A 13,943-nucleotide genomic window follows, 5' to 3' on the forward strand; every position below is an offset into this window, starting at 1 on the left:
TAAGAGGGAGATGGAGGGAAGGTGGGAAGGTGAAGGAAAGGTAGGAAGGTAGAAGGAAGGAAGGAAGGAGGATGAAGGAATGGAAGGTGAGGAAGATAGGAGGATAGGGTAAAAAGAATGAAAGTGAAGGAAGAGAAGAGAAAAGAAAGAAAGAAAAGAAGGAGAAGGAAAGAAAAGAGGAAAGAAGGAAAAGAGAAGAGGAAGGAAAGAAAGAAAAGAAGGAAGGAAGAGATAAAAGAACAGAAGAAGAACAGAAAGGAAAGAAAGAAAAGAAGAGAAAGAGAAGGAAGAAAGAAAAGAAAGAGAAGAAGGAATAAGAAAGAAAGGAAAAAGAAAAGAAAGAAGAATAGAAAGAAGAAAGAACGAAAGAAAGAAAGAAGAAAGAAAGAAAGAAAGAAAGAAGAAAAGAAAGAAAGAAAGAAAGAAAGAAAAGAAGAAAAAGAAAGGAAAGAAAGAGAAAGAAAGAAGAAATGAAAGTAAAGAAAGAAAGAAAGAAAGGAAAGAAATAAAGAAAGAAAGAAAGAAAGAAAAAGAAAGAAAGAAAAAGAAAGAGAAAGAAAGAAAGAAAGAAAGAAAAGAAAGAAAAGAAAGAAAGAAAGAAAGAAAGAAAGAAAGAAAGAAAGAAAGAAAGAAGAAGAGAACAGAAAGAAAGAAAGAAAGAAAGAAAGAAAGAGAAGGAAGAAAGAAAGAGAAAAAGAAGGAGAAGAAAAGGAAAGAAAGGAAGAAAGAAAGAAAGATAAGAGAAGAAAGATAGAACAAAAAGAAGAAAGAAAGAAAAAGAAAGAAAGATAGAAAAGAAGAAGAAAAGAAAAGAAAAGAAGGAAAGAGACCTGCGCCAGGGGACCGCTGTGGCACCGACGCACGAGAAGGATGTCCGTCCTGCCCGAAGTGTGCCCACGCAGGAGAACAGACTGCATACACCAGGCATGGTTCCCGGCCACAACTGATTCCCCCCACTCCCCCGCAGTGGCCGGGAGGCTCCGGCATTTCCCCCCGACAGGCCCTCGGGGAGCCGGGGACCCCTCGCAGGCTTTGGGAAATAGCGCTGTCAGCCCTCTCCCGTCTCCAGAAGGTGTCCGAGCGGCCAGCTGTCCGGAGGGCAGCAGGCTCAGCCCTCGGGTGGACCTTGAGGTCTGGTTCAGTCCACCCGAGTGTCCTGTTAGCCACGGCGACTGTCTCCTGGGGCAGCTCCTCTTCCACGTGTTTCCCTTCCAGCCTGGCAGATGCTGTTTAAAACGAAAGAATGGAGGGAAGGAAAAGTGAGCGGCGGCGGCACGTCGGGGAACGACGACAGAAACCATTCCCCACGGCGCTTGTCCGTGGGCTCATCCGTCCCCGTTACCACGGGGCAGCCTGGCTGATCCCCCTCGGCTCAGCCCCGCGGTGGCAGGTTGCGCTCGCGGGCGGGGATGCCACCTACCGGCAGCGAGCGTGCGGCGGTGCGGGCGGCTCGACTGGCGGCGGTGTATTGGGTGGGCAGGACATGCCGCCCGGGGACCAGGACCGACCGGTAAAGAACTCGAGTGGACCCGACATCCCGTAAGGGAGCTTATAAAACAAGAGGCCCTAGCACAGGCTTGCCGCAGGGAACGCACTGTGGGATGCCCCATCCCTTGAGGTGTCCAAGGCCTGGATTGATGGGGCCCTGGGCAGCCCGAGCTGTTGGGTGGCAGCCCTGCTCATGGCAGGGGGTTGGAAGGGTAAGGATCTTTAAGTTCCATTTCCATCTCCAGCCATTCTGTGCTTCTGTGTTAATTTGGGAGAGCTGCCAGATCAGCTCCCACAAAGGTTGAAGCTGCTCCAACCCCTACACACCCTGAGCTCCACCACCAGTGGGAGAGGGGGCTGGCGAAAGGATGAGCCCTCAGGACCTCAGGGGCTGCCGTCAGTGATTTCCTGCTGGTTGTGAATGAGGTAACATAAAACACAACTGAGACAACAGTAGCACAGAGCCATGGTATGAAAATACAGGCATGCAGGGCGGGGTTATATTCATTGCTCGCATTTCTTTTTTATTAAAAGAAAAAAGATTTAAACACTTAAAAAAATAATTATCAAAGGTAAGCAAAATAATTTTATTTATGTAATTAGTATAAGTAAGAATTAATCATAATTCACAGAATTCCTATGTGCATGGATATGAACACCCCCACATTTTATCAGTGTGGTGCATGTATTGTATCAAACTGCTCTGGGCAATTCTACAAAGGAAGTCTGGGTTGACTCCTGCCTCTTTGCCTGAGCAGGGGCGCCTGCATCTACAGCTCCTGCAGAAAGCAATCAAGGAATGGAACTTCACAAAGCCCCCAGTAATGGTCTGGTGGGACACCATCATGTTGTGTGCTGGCTGGGGCACTCTTTTTTTTGCAGCAATTCCCAATCATGCAGCAGGATGGCAGAGCTCCCCTGAGCACTACATGAGCTATGTCAATCCCCAGGTGTTAGCTTAGTGTTTGGCGACCTGCATGTGAGCCAACACAGCCTGGACATAGGCTGACTCTGGTCTCCAGCTATGCCTATTGGAGCTGAAGAGCCCACCCTAGCCCTGCAGCAACTTGCAACTCCAGCCCCAAATGCATTGCTATTTTGGCATATCCTTATACTTCTCCGCACCCAAATATAAGTCTTCCTGCAGACCTCACTTTCCATTATTAAATATTTTCTTTTCCTGGAAAACATGCAATCTGCATCAATATAACTCCCTGAGTTGAAAAACTGGAGTGCATACTGTATTGCTTGCCTTATGGAAAGAAAACATCCTCCACCAGTGATGCTGCAACAGCATGGTGCTGTCTGACAGGGACCACTTAAGATATAGCTGTGGTCTCCATTTCCCAGTGTCACAGAGACTACAAGCATGGCCCCACTTTCGTTATCCTCTCTTCCATGCTGGTTTAGAGCTGTGTAGTTCTGGGTGTAGGCAATGCTACCATTAGGAGATCTGCAGGTGCAGAAATTACAGGCCAGGTCCGTGTGGCCACGAGAAAAGGCAGTGGACCAGATCTGAACATCAAATGTTAGGGAAGATAAAAGGCACAGAAAAATGTGTAAAATTGTTCTGTAGCTGCCAGAAATCATTATTTCTTTTAAGCCAAAGACAGCCTGTGATAGGTTTTCCATTGTGAATTTGTTCAGACAGTTTATAACATCATGTAGGTTGTTGTACCCTGACATGGATTTTGTGGTAAATGTTTCAGCTTTAACCCACATATGGTATGAAGCGTCTCCGTCAAGTTCTCTTTAAGCCAGTTACCTGCGCTCATTTAAGCCAGCACTCTTTCATTTTCTTACCAGAAGAGGCAGTGAGCTATTAATTATTTTCAGCCAACCTCTCCCTGCCATTCAAGACTTCTTGTTATCACATCTTGTTTGGTTGTCTCATTTTCCTTCTGAGGTGTTCTGTCTCAGAAGCACTGAATTAGTGCAAAATAACTGCACTGCTGATAACCTTGGCCATCCATCTCTCTACACCTTTTCTAACCCACATCTGGTAGCTGTTCACAGTGTCTGTAATTGCAAAAGAAACCATATCTAAACAATCACCTGGAACAGCACAAGATGTCTAAATCTGCTTTTCAATTTTCATTTGATCTTATTACTTAAAAAAAAAAAAATTAAGCATGAATCTATTCCTGTATTAGCAGAAGGATATCTGACATTCAGAATGGAGCATCAGTAGATCTAGTTGATACAGCAGGGTACTTATTACAGGAACTAGTTAAGTTTGTTTAGAGTATATTTGATTTCACATCTCTGCATGATACTGAAAACTTTTCTAGCATTTTCCCTACATTCTTTTCTAACATCGCCTTTATTTGTTGCAGAAGGCAAGTTAAGCAAGAGATTCCATAATTAATGGATCAGATATTTCAGGTATTTTTCATTTAATTCTGTAGTGATGCAAATAAGCATGAAGGAGTTCAAATCGTTCATGAAAACTGGTGAGTACTGGCAGTATGCTTTTCTTCCACTTACAACTCCTTGGGGATTAGCTACACTGCAGTAAAAGATGGAGGAGATCGATTTTCCATCTAAAATTAAGGGGGCGTGGGCTCCTGCCAGGGCTGAAGCAGAATTAACATTGCTGCTGGGGAGGAGGACAGTCCTTGTTCCCTGCCTGCCTCTGGCCACCTGCGCCCATCACTTACCTCCTGCTGAGCACTGAGCTGACCCTGGAGGCTGGACAGCAAAGGCAAAACCCAGAATAAATCACACCACACAGCTGCCAAGGCATTAGCATGCTGAGCACGTCCACAGCGCATGTTGAGGCTGCACATCTGAAAGCAGGGCAGATTTAGTCCTCATTCACCTGGGCTAAGTGTGCCATCCTTGGGAGAGACAGTGCTGTGCTGCGGTCATGTCGTAGAAACTTCTCTGATGTGTAACCTGTTGTCTTACTGAGGGCCAAAACTCTTCTGTGGCTTAAATGAATGAATTCCCTCGAATTCTACAGGATACATCTGTTCAATTCTCCGTCACCTGTGTATAAACATTAGGTACTATTTATTCCACATACGGCCAGTGAGGAATACAGCGACCTTCCCTCCTGCCATCCTCCATTTTCTTTTCCTTTTTCTTTTCCTTTTCCTTTTCACTTTCCTTCCCTTCTCTTCCCTTCCCTCGTTTTTCTTCTTTCTCTCTCTTCCTCTATTTCTGTCCTCTTCTCTTTCTCTCTTCCTCTCTCTCCCTTTTTTTCCATGTTTTCCCCTCTTCCTTTCCTTTCTTTCTTGCTTTCTTTCCTTCCACCTGGACTGAACACATCAAGTACCAAAAGAGGAGCAACAATAAGGGAAACAAAAAGAAGGGGGGGAAAAAAAAAAAAAAGCTAACTCACTTTAAAGAGGAAAATTCTCTCTGAGAATGTTTTCCGTCTGCATTCCTTCCAGCAGTTTGTCCTGGGACCTCAAAATTAACTGAAAAAGTCATTTCACTCCCTACTCTCGGGTAGCATTATCAGTTTTTAAAGGGGAAAAAAATATTTGTCAGCGTTTCATCACCGCTCTTGAAAGTTCTCTTCCTTTCTTTTTTCTTTTTTTTTTTCTATTTTCTTTTAAAAAAAGAAAAAATAACTTTTCTTTTCCTTTCCTCTCACTTTTAAAACGTCTGATGGCATTCTCCTGACGCCTGCTTACTAGTGAACAAAATGCAAATAGGATTATTGGGAAATTGTAGAAAGGATTACGCTGTAAATCCAAGAAACTGGGTTTGAAACAGAGTGGTTTTAAGCTTTGAATTAGAACAATATGCAGACAACGCACTGGAGGAAAATTGTGCGTTTGAGTAGTTGAAGAAGTGAGACGTGAGAAGTGAGGACGCAAACACGCGTCCGACCATCTCTTTTGGAGTACGGAATGTCTCGAGCTACTTCGACTCTAATCGGATTTCAGCCGTGGGTCGTTCTGGCGGAGTTGGGGCTGCTGCGCATTTTCGAGGTGTTTCTGTGAATTTTTTCCTTGCGAGTCCTCGCGTAAAGGGCATCTGCTCTTCTGCTGTCCTTGCATCGTCTATCACTTGAAACTGGGTGCGAGGGACTTAATTAGGGAGCAATCCTTTGTGTCACTTTCTTCGGGTTGCTGCTGTTCTCTAAGTAGCATTTTAAAGGCCGGTGAATTGCTTTCCTTTGCAGGAGAAAGGGATATAACTAATTCTGTGTTAGTGTTTCCCATAATGGAGGGATCTGCTTCCCTGCCCATAAAAACAACAGCCTCACAAATAAGCCATGAGATGGGTGTTGTGCTTTGGAAGCGATTCTTCTAGAGGTCGACATCCAGAAATGTTTGATTTAATTCTTAAATGAATTAAATTCTGGAGGATGAAGCAGTGGGGACAGAAGTTTCTAAAACCATCCCACGGACGGAACTCTTCATCTGAACTTTATTAGCTCACCGCCTCTCTCACTTAGTGGTTGGGGAGGGGGGTTGGGGTGGAAAACTTTATTTTAGAGGGCTTTGAGATATGTCACACAGAACCACTGGATGGTTGAGGTCTGAAGGGACTTGGGATCATTTAGTCCAGCCCTCTGCCTCAACCAGGGTCACCTGCACCACACTTCCCAGGGTCGCACCCAGGCGGGTTTCTCCGTAGAGGAGACCCCCCCCCCCCATCTCTCCAGGCAGCTCCTCTTGGTCGTTCTCCTCCCCGAGCTGCGGCGCAGGGCTCTCCCAGACACCGTCCCCCGCCAGCGGGGATCTCCCGCAGCCCCCACTCGGGGTCTCCCGCCCACGCGGATCTTCGGGAAAGAGAATCCCGTAGAGAAGACGCTTTTCCCCCTTCCCGCAGGCAGCAGGACGCGGTCCCGAGGGCGGCACAGTGGGATTCAGAAATCCAGGCACTGTTCTCTCAAAGATGCTTCAGCGCTCTGGGACAGACTCACTTTTTTTTCCCTTTCTTTCTCGGAGTGCGTCCTCTGTATCCCCCCTCCCACACTGAGGGCAGACCCCTCCCCCCCCCCACCCCACCGAGGAGGGCACGGCACCGCAGCTCGCCCAGCCGCGCACTGACGCCGAGAGCCATGTGATGGCCCCCTCGCTATAAGGCGGGGAGGAAGGCCGCCCTCTTTGGGACTCGGCCCCGGCCTCCGCACCGTCCTAATGGGTCGGCGAGCCGCCCCCTCCGCCCGCCCTCCTCTCTCTTCCTCCCTCCCTCCTTCCCCTCCCTCTCCTCCTCCCAGGACTAGGCGCGCTCCCTCTGCCCCGCATCCATTAATGTCTGGGGACTGAGGTGAGGAGAAAGAAGAGGGAGCGGGCTCCCAGGCGCGGCGGCACGGCCCCCTGAACCCCAAGAACCCGAGGCACAACAAAGATAAAGACAAAAAAAAAAAAAAAATTAGAAAAAAAAAAAAAAAAAAGAAAAAAAAAAAAAAAAGAAAGAAAAGAAGGGGGAGGGGAGAGGAGGAAAAAAAAAAAAAAAAGGAAAAAAAAAAAAGCGCGAGGGAAAGAATCTTGAAAAAGCAGCAAAAAATACGCCAAGCCATAAGGCACCGCCGCCTCCGAGCGGGCGGCAGCAGCGCTCTCTCCGCGCGGCGGCGGCGGCGCTGGGGCCCGGCCCTCCTGCCCGCGGCGGCGGCGGGGCGGCTCTCGGCGGAGCGCCGCGGGGGCCCGGCGGGGAGAGTGGCCGCCCGCCCGCCGCGCCGCACCGCCAGCCGCCGATGCGCTGTCCCGCCGCATCGCCATGACCCTGAGCTCGGAGATGTCCGAGGCGTCGGCGTTGGCTGAAGAGACCGACATCGATGTGGTGGGCGAGGAGGACGACGACGAGGACGAGGAAGAGCCGCAGCCCCGCCGCCGCCGCCGCCGCTCCTACGCCGAGGACGAGGACGAGGAGGAGGAGGAGGAAGAGGAGGATGCGGGCGACCTTCACGACGACGCCCTGCTGCCGCGGTCGCCCGTGCGTGCGGGCGGCGGCAGCGGCGTTGGCGGCGGCGGGGCGGGCGGCGGGGATGGCCCCGGCGGCTCGCGGCCCCCCTCCCGGGGCGGCCCGCAGAAGGCGGCGGCGGCGGGCGGCGGCGGGGCGGGCAGCGGCGGCGGCGGCGGCGGCGGGGCGGGCGGCGGGGATGGCCCCGGCGGCTCGCGGCCCCCCTCCCGGGGCGGCCCGCAGAAGGCGGCGGCGGCGGGCGGCGGCGGGGCGGGCAGCGGCGGCGGCGGCGGCGGCGGGGCGGGCGGCGGGGATGGCCCCGGCGGCTCGCGGCCCCCCTCCCGGGGCGGCCCGCAGAAGGCGGCGGCGGCGGGCGGCGGCGGGGCGGGCAGCGGCGGCGGCGGCGGCGGCGGGGCGGGCGGCGGCGGCGGCAAGAACAGCTTGGTGAAGCCGCCCTACTCGTACATCGCGCTCATCACCATGGCCATCCTGCAGAGCCCCAAGAAGCGGCTGACGCTGAGCGAGATCTGCGAGTTCATCAGCGGCCGCTTCCCCTACTACCGGGAGAAGTTCCCCGCCTGGCAGAACAGCATCCGCCACAACCTCTCCCTCAACGACTGCTTCGTCAAGATCCCCCGGGAGCCCGGCCACCCGGGCAAGGGCAACTACTGGACGCTGGACCCCGACTCCGACGACATGTTCGAGAACGGCAGCTTCCTGCGCCGCCGGAAGCGCTTCAAGCGGCAGCAGCTCCCGGCCCCGGAGCTGCTGCTGCGAGCCGTGGACCCCGCCGCCTTCCTCCCGCAGCCCCCTCCCCAGCCCCCGCAGCAGCCACCCTGCGCCTACGGACCCTACGGCTGCGGCTACGGCCTCCAGCTGCAGCCCTACCACCCCCACTCCGCCCTCTTCGCCTTCCACCACCCCTCCCCGCCGCCCCGGCAGCCCCCCGCCGCCCCCTCCGCCGCCCCCGCCGCGGCGCTGCCCCCCGCCGCCGCCGCCGCCGCCTCCGCGCCGCCGGGCCCCTTGCTGCCGGCGGCGGAGCTGGCACGGACGCCCTTCGGCTACGCGCACCCGCTGGGCCCGGCGCTGGCGGCCTCGCTGCACGCCGCCAAGCCCGGCAGCGGAGCGGCGGTGTCCCGCTCGCCATTCTCCATCGAGAGCATCATCGGGGGGTCGCCCGGCCCTGGCCTGAGTGCCGGCCCCGCTCCCGGTGCGGGCAGCAGCTGCGCCTCACAGTCGGGCGCAGCGCCGGGGCTGTCCCGTTCGCTCGGGAGCGGCCTGGCACCCACCGCCGTGCTGCCCGCCGCGCCCGGCCTGGCGGCCCGCATCTCCGAACCCTGTTAAGGGGTTCGGAGTCTTTCCGAAGGTAGGATCTGGGCTCTTTTTCTTCTCCGCTCGGATACCCGGCGGATGCACGGAGGAGCGGCTTTGCGCGGGATTTGCGCGGGATTTGCGCGCGGTTCGCGCGTTGGGGATATATGAGGCCGTTCTCCGTGGCCGGCGGGTTGCCCGGGACCGGTCCGATGCACAGCCAGGTCGGTGTGCTGCACAGGCGGGCGGTCACGCTGTTGGAAAGTTACTCGTTACTCCTTAAAAAAAAAAGAAAAAAGAAAAAGAAAGAAAGAAGAAGAAGAAAAAAAGTAATAATAATAAATAACGTCTCTAAACCGTCAAAGTTCAGAGATTCTCAGGTCTAGGAGCTTAAAAACAGTGATTTACAGGAACAGAGAAGGCTTGAGGGAGGACAGCAAAGCAATACTTTTTCATTGTAGTACACTTGTCTCATGTACTTTTATAAAAGAAAAGATTAACATGTTTACACAGAAGAAAATCAAGATTATCATTTCTTATTTTAACCTGTGTTTTGTATTATAATAGGCTTACGGAGTTTTTATTTTGTACTTTATGCGTATTCTTTACAAGGAATATTGTTAAAAATTACTGGCAAGTATTATTGTACCATTTTAATGTAAAATTTTTACACATTTTCCAAAATAAAATTTTTAATTTTCAAAATAATAATAATAATAATTGGAGAACTAAAACAAAAGACCAAAGGAACCCTGCCAGGCAATTTGCTTTAAACCCTTTCCTCCGCAATACTTCTCCCATCCCCGGGACATCTCTCTCCCTGTCTCTGTGCAGAGACATAGTGGTGTTTTTCCTGGGGAAATATCGCAGTGGTCAAATGATTTTTAGTTTGATATTTCTTATAACTGGGTCTGACCGTGGAGAAGAGGGTCTAAGTACGATCTTCACAGACCCACCGTCGGTCCCAGCAGAGAGTTGGGGGCGGGGGGTAGGGTGGAAGGGGAGAGAGAAATAAATAAATGAAGGGATGAAGTAAGAGAGTCCCGCGACAAAAGAGGGAATAAATAGGAGCAGATCTTTCTCAGGGAGCGAAGCTTACTCTGCACAGCGCCGAGCGGAACGCTGATTAAAAAAAAAGAAAGACGGTTCGAAACTATTTTACACGTCGGGGTGAATTCTAAAGCAGAACGGCATCGGGGCTGGGCCTCCCGGAGGCCCAAAGGAAAATAGTAATGAGGGGCACGCACAGAACTTCCGAGATTTGTCAGAGCCTCTTACATTTCTGTGACGATAATGCGGACATGTGTTTCTACTTTTCGATTCATATAATATAAAATGAGCGCGGGGACAGGGCTGAGTGATGAGCTGATTGAATGCGTGAGCCGCTGAGATGGGGATGAGGAGGTGCTCAGAGCGAGACGCATAGCGAGCTGTGTTGGTTTCGGTCTCGCGTCTGTGCATGGCCGGGATATATCTCTTTCACAGACTGGAGTTCCTTCTTAACCAAAACATCTACTCCCAATATTCGGAGTTTTAGCGTGAAAAATTAAAAAAAAGAGAGAGAGAGAGAATGAAAGAAAGAAAAGAATGATGCGTTTTAGGACAGGAGCGTGGTGTTGTGGGCTTGGGCCGCCAGCCTATCGAATCGGGACAGCGATTTTCAATGACAGAATTTAAAACGATTTTGTAGTTGGGGGCTGGGGGGGGGGGGGGGGTTGTAAGTTCTTTTTTTTTTTTAAAAAAAAAAAAAAAAAAAAGTTATTTATTGTTGTCTGTGGTGGGGAAAGAAAGCCGCCGTGGTTACGTGCATTTACGACTCGGAGTGCCCCGTCGCCTTAGTTTTCAGTACTCTTGAGATCGAAGAACGATGCTTTCCTGTTTTATTTCTAGCCATCGCAGGGTAAAAGCCGCTGTTGTCAATGAGAGGAAGATCGGACGCGAGATCCGCTCTGTTCTGTTCGTAGCGCGCGGCTGCAAGACCGCCCTGTGGGTCCTGGGTCCTTGAAGGAGAGCTACGTGCGGTCCCGTTCAGTTTATAGGGAGTAAAGGAGAGGAGCCCGGAGGGGCCGCGTCCGTTCCCTTTGGGGTAAACCGACGGTTATTGCCGAGGGAGCCGCCAGCTCGCCGCCCCCAGACCTGGCCGGGCCCGCACTCGGGGTATTCTTCGGGGCTGCAGCAAAAGCACGCAGAGGGAGAGCGGGAGGAAAGTCTTCGGAGAGGTGGGAAGGCCGGCAGAGCGCTGCCCGGCGAGGGCTGCTCGAGGGGTGCCCCGGGCTGCGGCGGGAGGCAGAGGCGAAGTGCATGGCCAGGCAAGCCCCGATCGCGGGTTCTTCGGTGCAGTGAGACCACTGCACCAGCTGTTCCTCCTGTATTTTACGTCGTGCATGGACAGGGCCTCCCTCCATCTAGAAGTCAGCAGGCAGGAGGATTTGCTGATCGTTCTATAGATTTATTTTTCAAGCGCCGAGGAAGGGGTCTGGGAAAGGGGCTCCCCTCGCTGTTCCCCCCCGGTTCGCCGCAGCAGGTGCCGCCGCCACCCACTGTCGTGGAAGTGTCCCTCGGTGCCCCCTCAGCTGGGCAGTGGCCGGGGCCAAGCCGTTCCTCCGACACAGTCGGGCCTCGCAAACGCGGCGGTGGGACAGACACAGCGCTGTCGCCTCCTCCTCCTCCCAGCCACAAAGTATGGGCTCATTAACTCGTCTCCTTTTCTCATCATATCTCCACGGGACTGAGAGACGAATTGCTGGGGCTGAATCGGGAGGGGATTGCTCTATATGGGGGCGAATGTTTCAATCAGTTCCTCCTGAAGGACCACACAAAAAGAATCTTTTTGGTTTATGGTGCTATTATGCAGCGTTTTAATCTAGGGATAGATTTAGCCAAATGTTATCTATTGGGAATTTAATGAAGCCCTTATGTATTCAATTGCGCTTTATGCCACACACAGTGTCTCTATCCAGAAACGTTTCCTTCCACATATTTCTTTGTTTCTGTTGGGTGATTTATATATTTTTAATTAGTTTTTCTTTAATTATTTCATCTCAGCCGTCTTGTACAACATTCCTCCCAAGCAGGACTGCGTTAGGTCGCTTCCCACATCCCCTATACTTTTCCCCCGCCCTTCCCCGTTTGGGAGCTGATGACTTTGCACGTCCGCACGCTGCGCCAGTCCCTCAGAGAGCTCCCTCCGGGGCCGACACAGCGACGGCTCCGACGGCACCCCTGTGGGCCCGGGGACAGGGCCAGGTGGTGTGTGGGGGTGGGTGTGCACGCCGCTTCCCAGCCTTGAAGCCGCCCCATCCGCAGCTCCTTTGGGCCACAGGCTTGTCCCGGTCACTTTCCTGCCGCAGCGAGAGGCACCGTTGGCAGCGGGGGGTACTCTGGCTCACTCCACATTCTTGCAGGATGGATTCAAGCAGCGCTGTCCCCGAGCTCAGGGACGAGGTGGGGCGGCGATGGCCTCACCTGCTCTGTGCTGCTCCCTTCGCTGAGGTGCCGGTGTCAAAGCGGAGCGTGCACGGCCGCCCCCTCGGTGAAGGCCTGGGCGGGAGATCTGTTGGAAAGCAGTTCTGGTTTAATAGCTCCTTGGCACGGCCCGGAGACTCTGCTCTGTGTATAATACTTTCCTTCATTACTCACAGTTAAGTACTTCAGTAGGCTCTGATAATATTGTATTTGACAGAAATCGTGGAAATTATGATCATGGCCAAATGCTCCCTGCGCAAGAACTTGCAAACCAAAGCAGATCCGCTCCTCTGCTACCCCGGGCCTCAGAGAAGTGCCGTTCGCGTCCCAGCGGAGCTGCTCCCGGCAGGTAGGTGTCGGATCCCCGCCGCCCCCACTCACCTCTCCTCTCCCTGCCTTCTCAGCACATCCTCGTCCCTCCGCCACCCCACCGTGCCCGAGCCACGCGGTGCTTCCCCTGACCATGTCCGCACACGCGGGAGTGAGGCCGTGTTTGCGGAAAAACAGCGCTCCTGTTGTTAACGATCTCCGATCTGCACAGATGACCACCCGTCGATGTGGGAGGAGGAGGAGACCTGCAGCACATCCCCTGCTCCCTAAACCACTTGTTCCTTTTTGTTTCGTTTTGCTTTTTGCCTTTCACAGGAGAGAACACCCGCCGCCCGGTCCGACTTTCCGCCGAGGTCCGGATTCGATCTAAAAGAGAGGAGAGGCAAAGCCCAGCGCCTGGAGATGGGTAGCCCCGCGGCGAACCTTGCTGCGGCCCCCGGATGGCTCCGACCCCGCGCACAGCGGATGGCCGTCTTCTCCCCTGCGCATCCATGGCCAGCAGCGTGGAGGGGCGGAGAAGGGTTGGAGCTGGGCCTCGGCATGCCCGGGAAGCAGAGCGAGTTATAGACTGCATTGTAAGCATTATCGATTTTATTTAATGCGTGATCTACACGATTTTAGAAATGATACCACTAAATTGAGTGGGACAATCATAAAGTAAATGTGTTGTGTTTTTGGTTTTTTTTTCCAAACAAAAATAATTAAACTAGCCCTTTCTGCAAACCGCAAGAGACTTGTTGAATTGATTCTGAGTTTCCCTTTCGCCGATGGAGCAAAACGGCATGCATAAGTCTGCGGGGGCCCATATTTAAATGATAAATTATGCAATTCATCTTGGGAGCAAAAGGATAAATAAGGATTCCGGTTGTTGCAATAACTCGTTCTCTGAAGCTGGGTAATCCTACCCACCATCAGTCCGGAGGTATCTCTTTCCCGTAGGGCAACAGAAAACCGTCTGCACACATCGAAAAGCGGGGGCCGCTCCCAGTGCCCGCGCCGTGGGTAGTACTCAGCACCGAGGGCACGGCCCTTCGCACCTCGCTCTGCTCCCCTTGGGAGCGCGCACACACACCTGTACGCAGCAAAGACATTAAATACACACAATCAAGATAAATGAGGTGTCTTCCTCAGGTTTTCTCTTCTTAAAATAAACACTGCCACGTCTGCTTATTCAGCAATCGCCGGGCAGAATTGATCGTTTTCTAATGTGCGTGTTTACAGTGGAATTCCACCTGTCGGCCTCTCGTAGGGGGCCTGAAGCCAAGAGATCTCTTCGGCTCAATAGTTCACGTCTAAATGAACGACTGGTGAGAAATAGTTAGGCGAGAAGCGGGGGAGAAGGCGGAGGGCAGGTGACTATCCTGTCCGAAAGCGGACGAGATAAAAAATTACGGGGCCATGAAAAGTAACACATAATACAACTTCCAGCCTGACGCTGATTTCATGAAGCCTTGTCGGGGGAGCTGAGTGCGTTCTGCCAAGCT

General features: G+C 52.6%; 1 protein-coding gene and 1 long non-coding RNA gene across 2 annotated transcripts; both read left to right on the forward strand.

Moving 5' to 3' along the window:
* The first annotated feature begins 7,089 nt into the window (after nucleotides 1-7,089).
* On the forward strand, nucleotides 7,090-9,369 carry FOXD1 (forkhead box D1). Its single transcript, XM_015848882.2, is given in 4 exon segments — nucleotides 7,090-7,541; nucleotides 7,755-8,333; nucleotides 8,335-8,369; nucleotides 8,372-9,369. Coding segments are annotated over 4 exon segments (1,311 nt in total). The 5' UTR covers nucleotides 7,090-7,170; the 3' UTR covers nucleotides 8,698-9,369.
* Nucleotides 9,370-10,413: 1,044 nt separating this feature from the next.
* On the forward strand, nucleotides 10,414-13,188 carry LOC116652521. The gene is made up of 2 exons (XR_004305633.1): nucleotides 10,414-12,478; nucleotides 12,775-13,188. It is a non-coding gene; the product is annotated as an uncharacterized LOC116652521 (long non-coding RNA).
* The last annotated feature ends 755 nt before the right edge of the window (nucleotides 13,189-13,943 follow it).

Source organism: Coturnix japonica, chromosome Z, assembly GCF_001577835.2.
Source record: "Coturnix japonica isolate 7356 chromosome Z, Coturnix japonica 2.1, whole genome shotgun sequence".
In the NCBI taxonomy this organism is placed as follows: domain Eukaryota; kingdom Metazoa; phylum Chordata; class Aves; order Galliformes; family Phasianidae; genus Coturnix; species Coturnix japonica.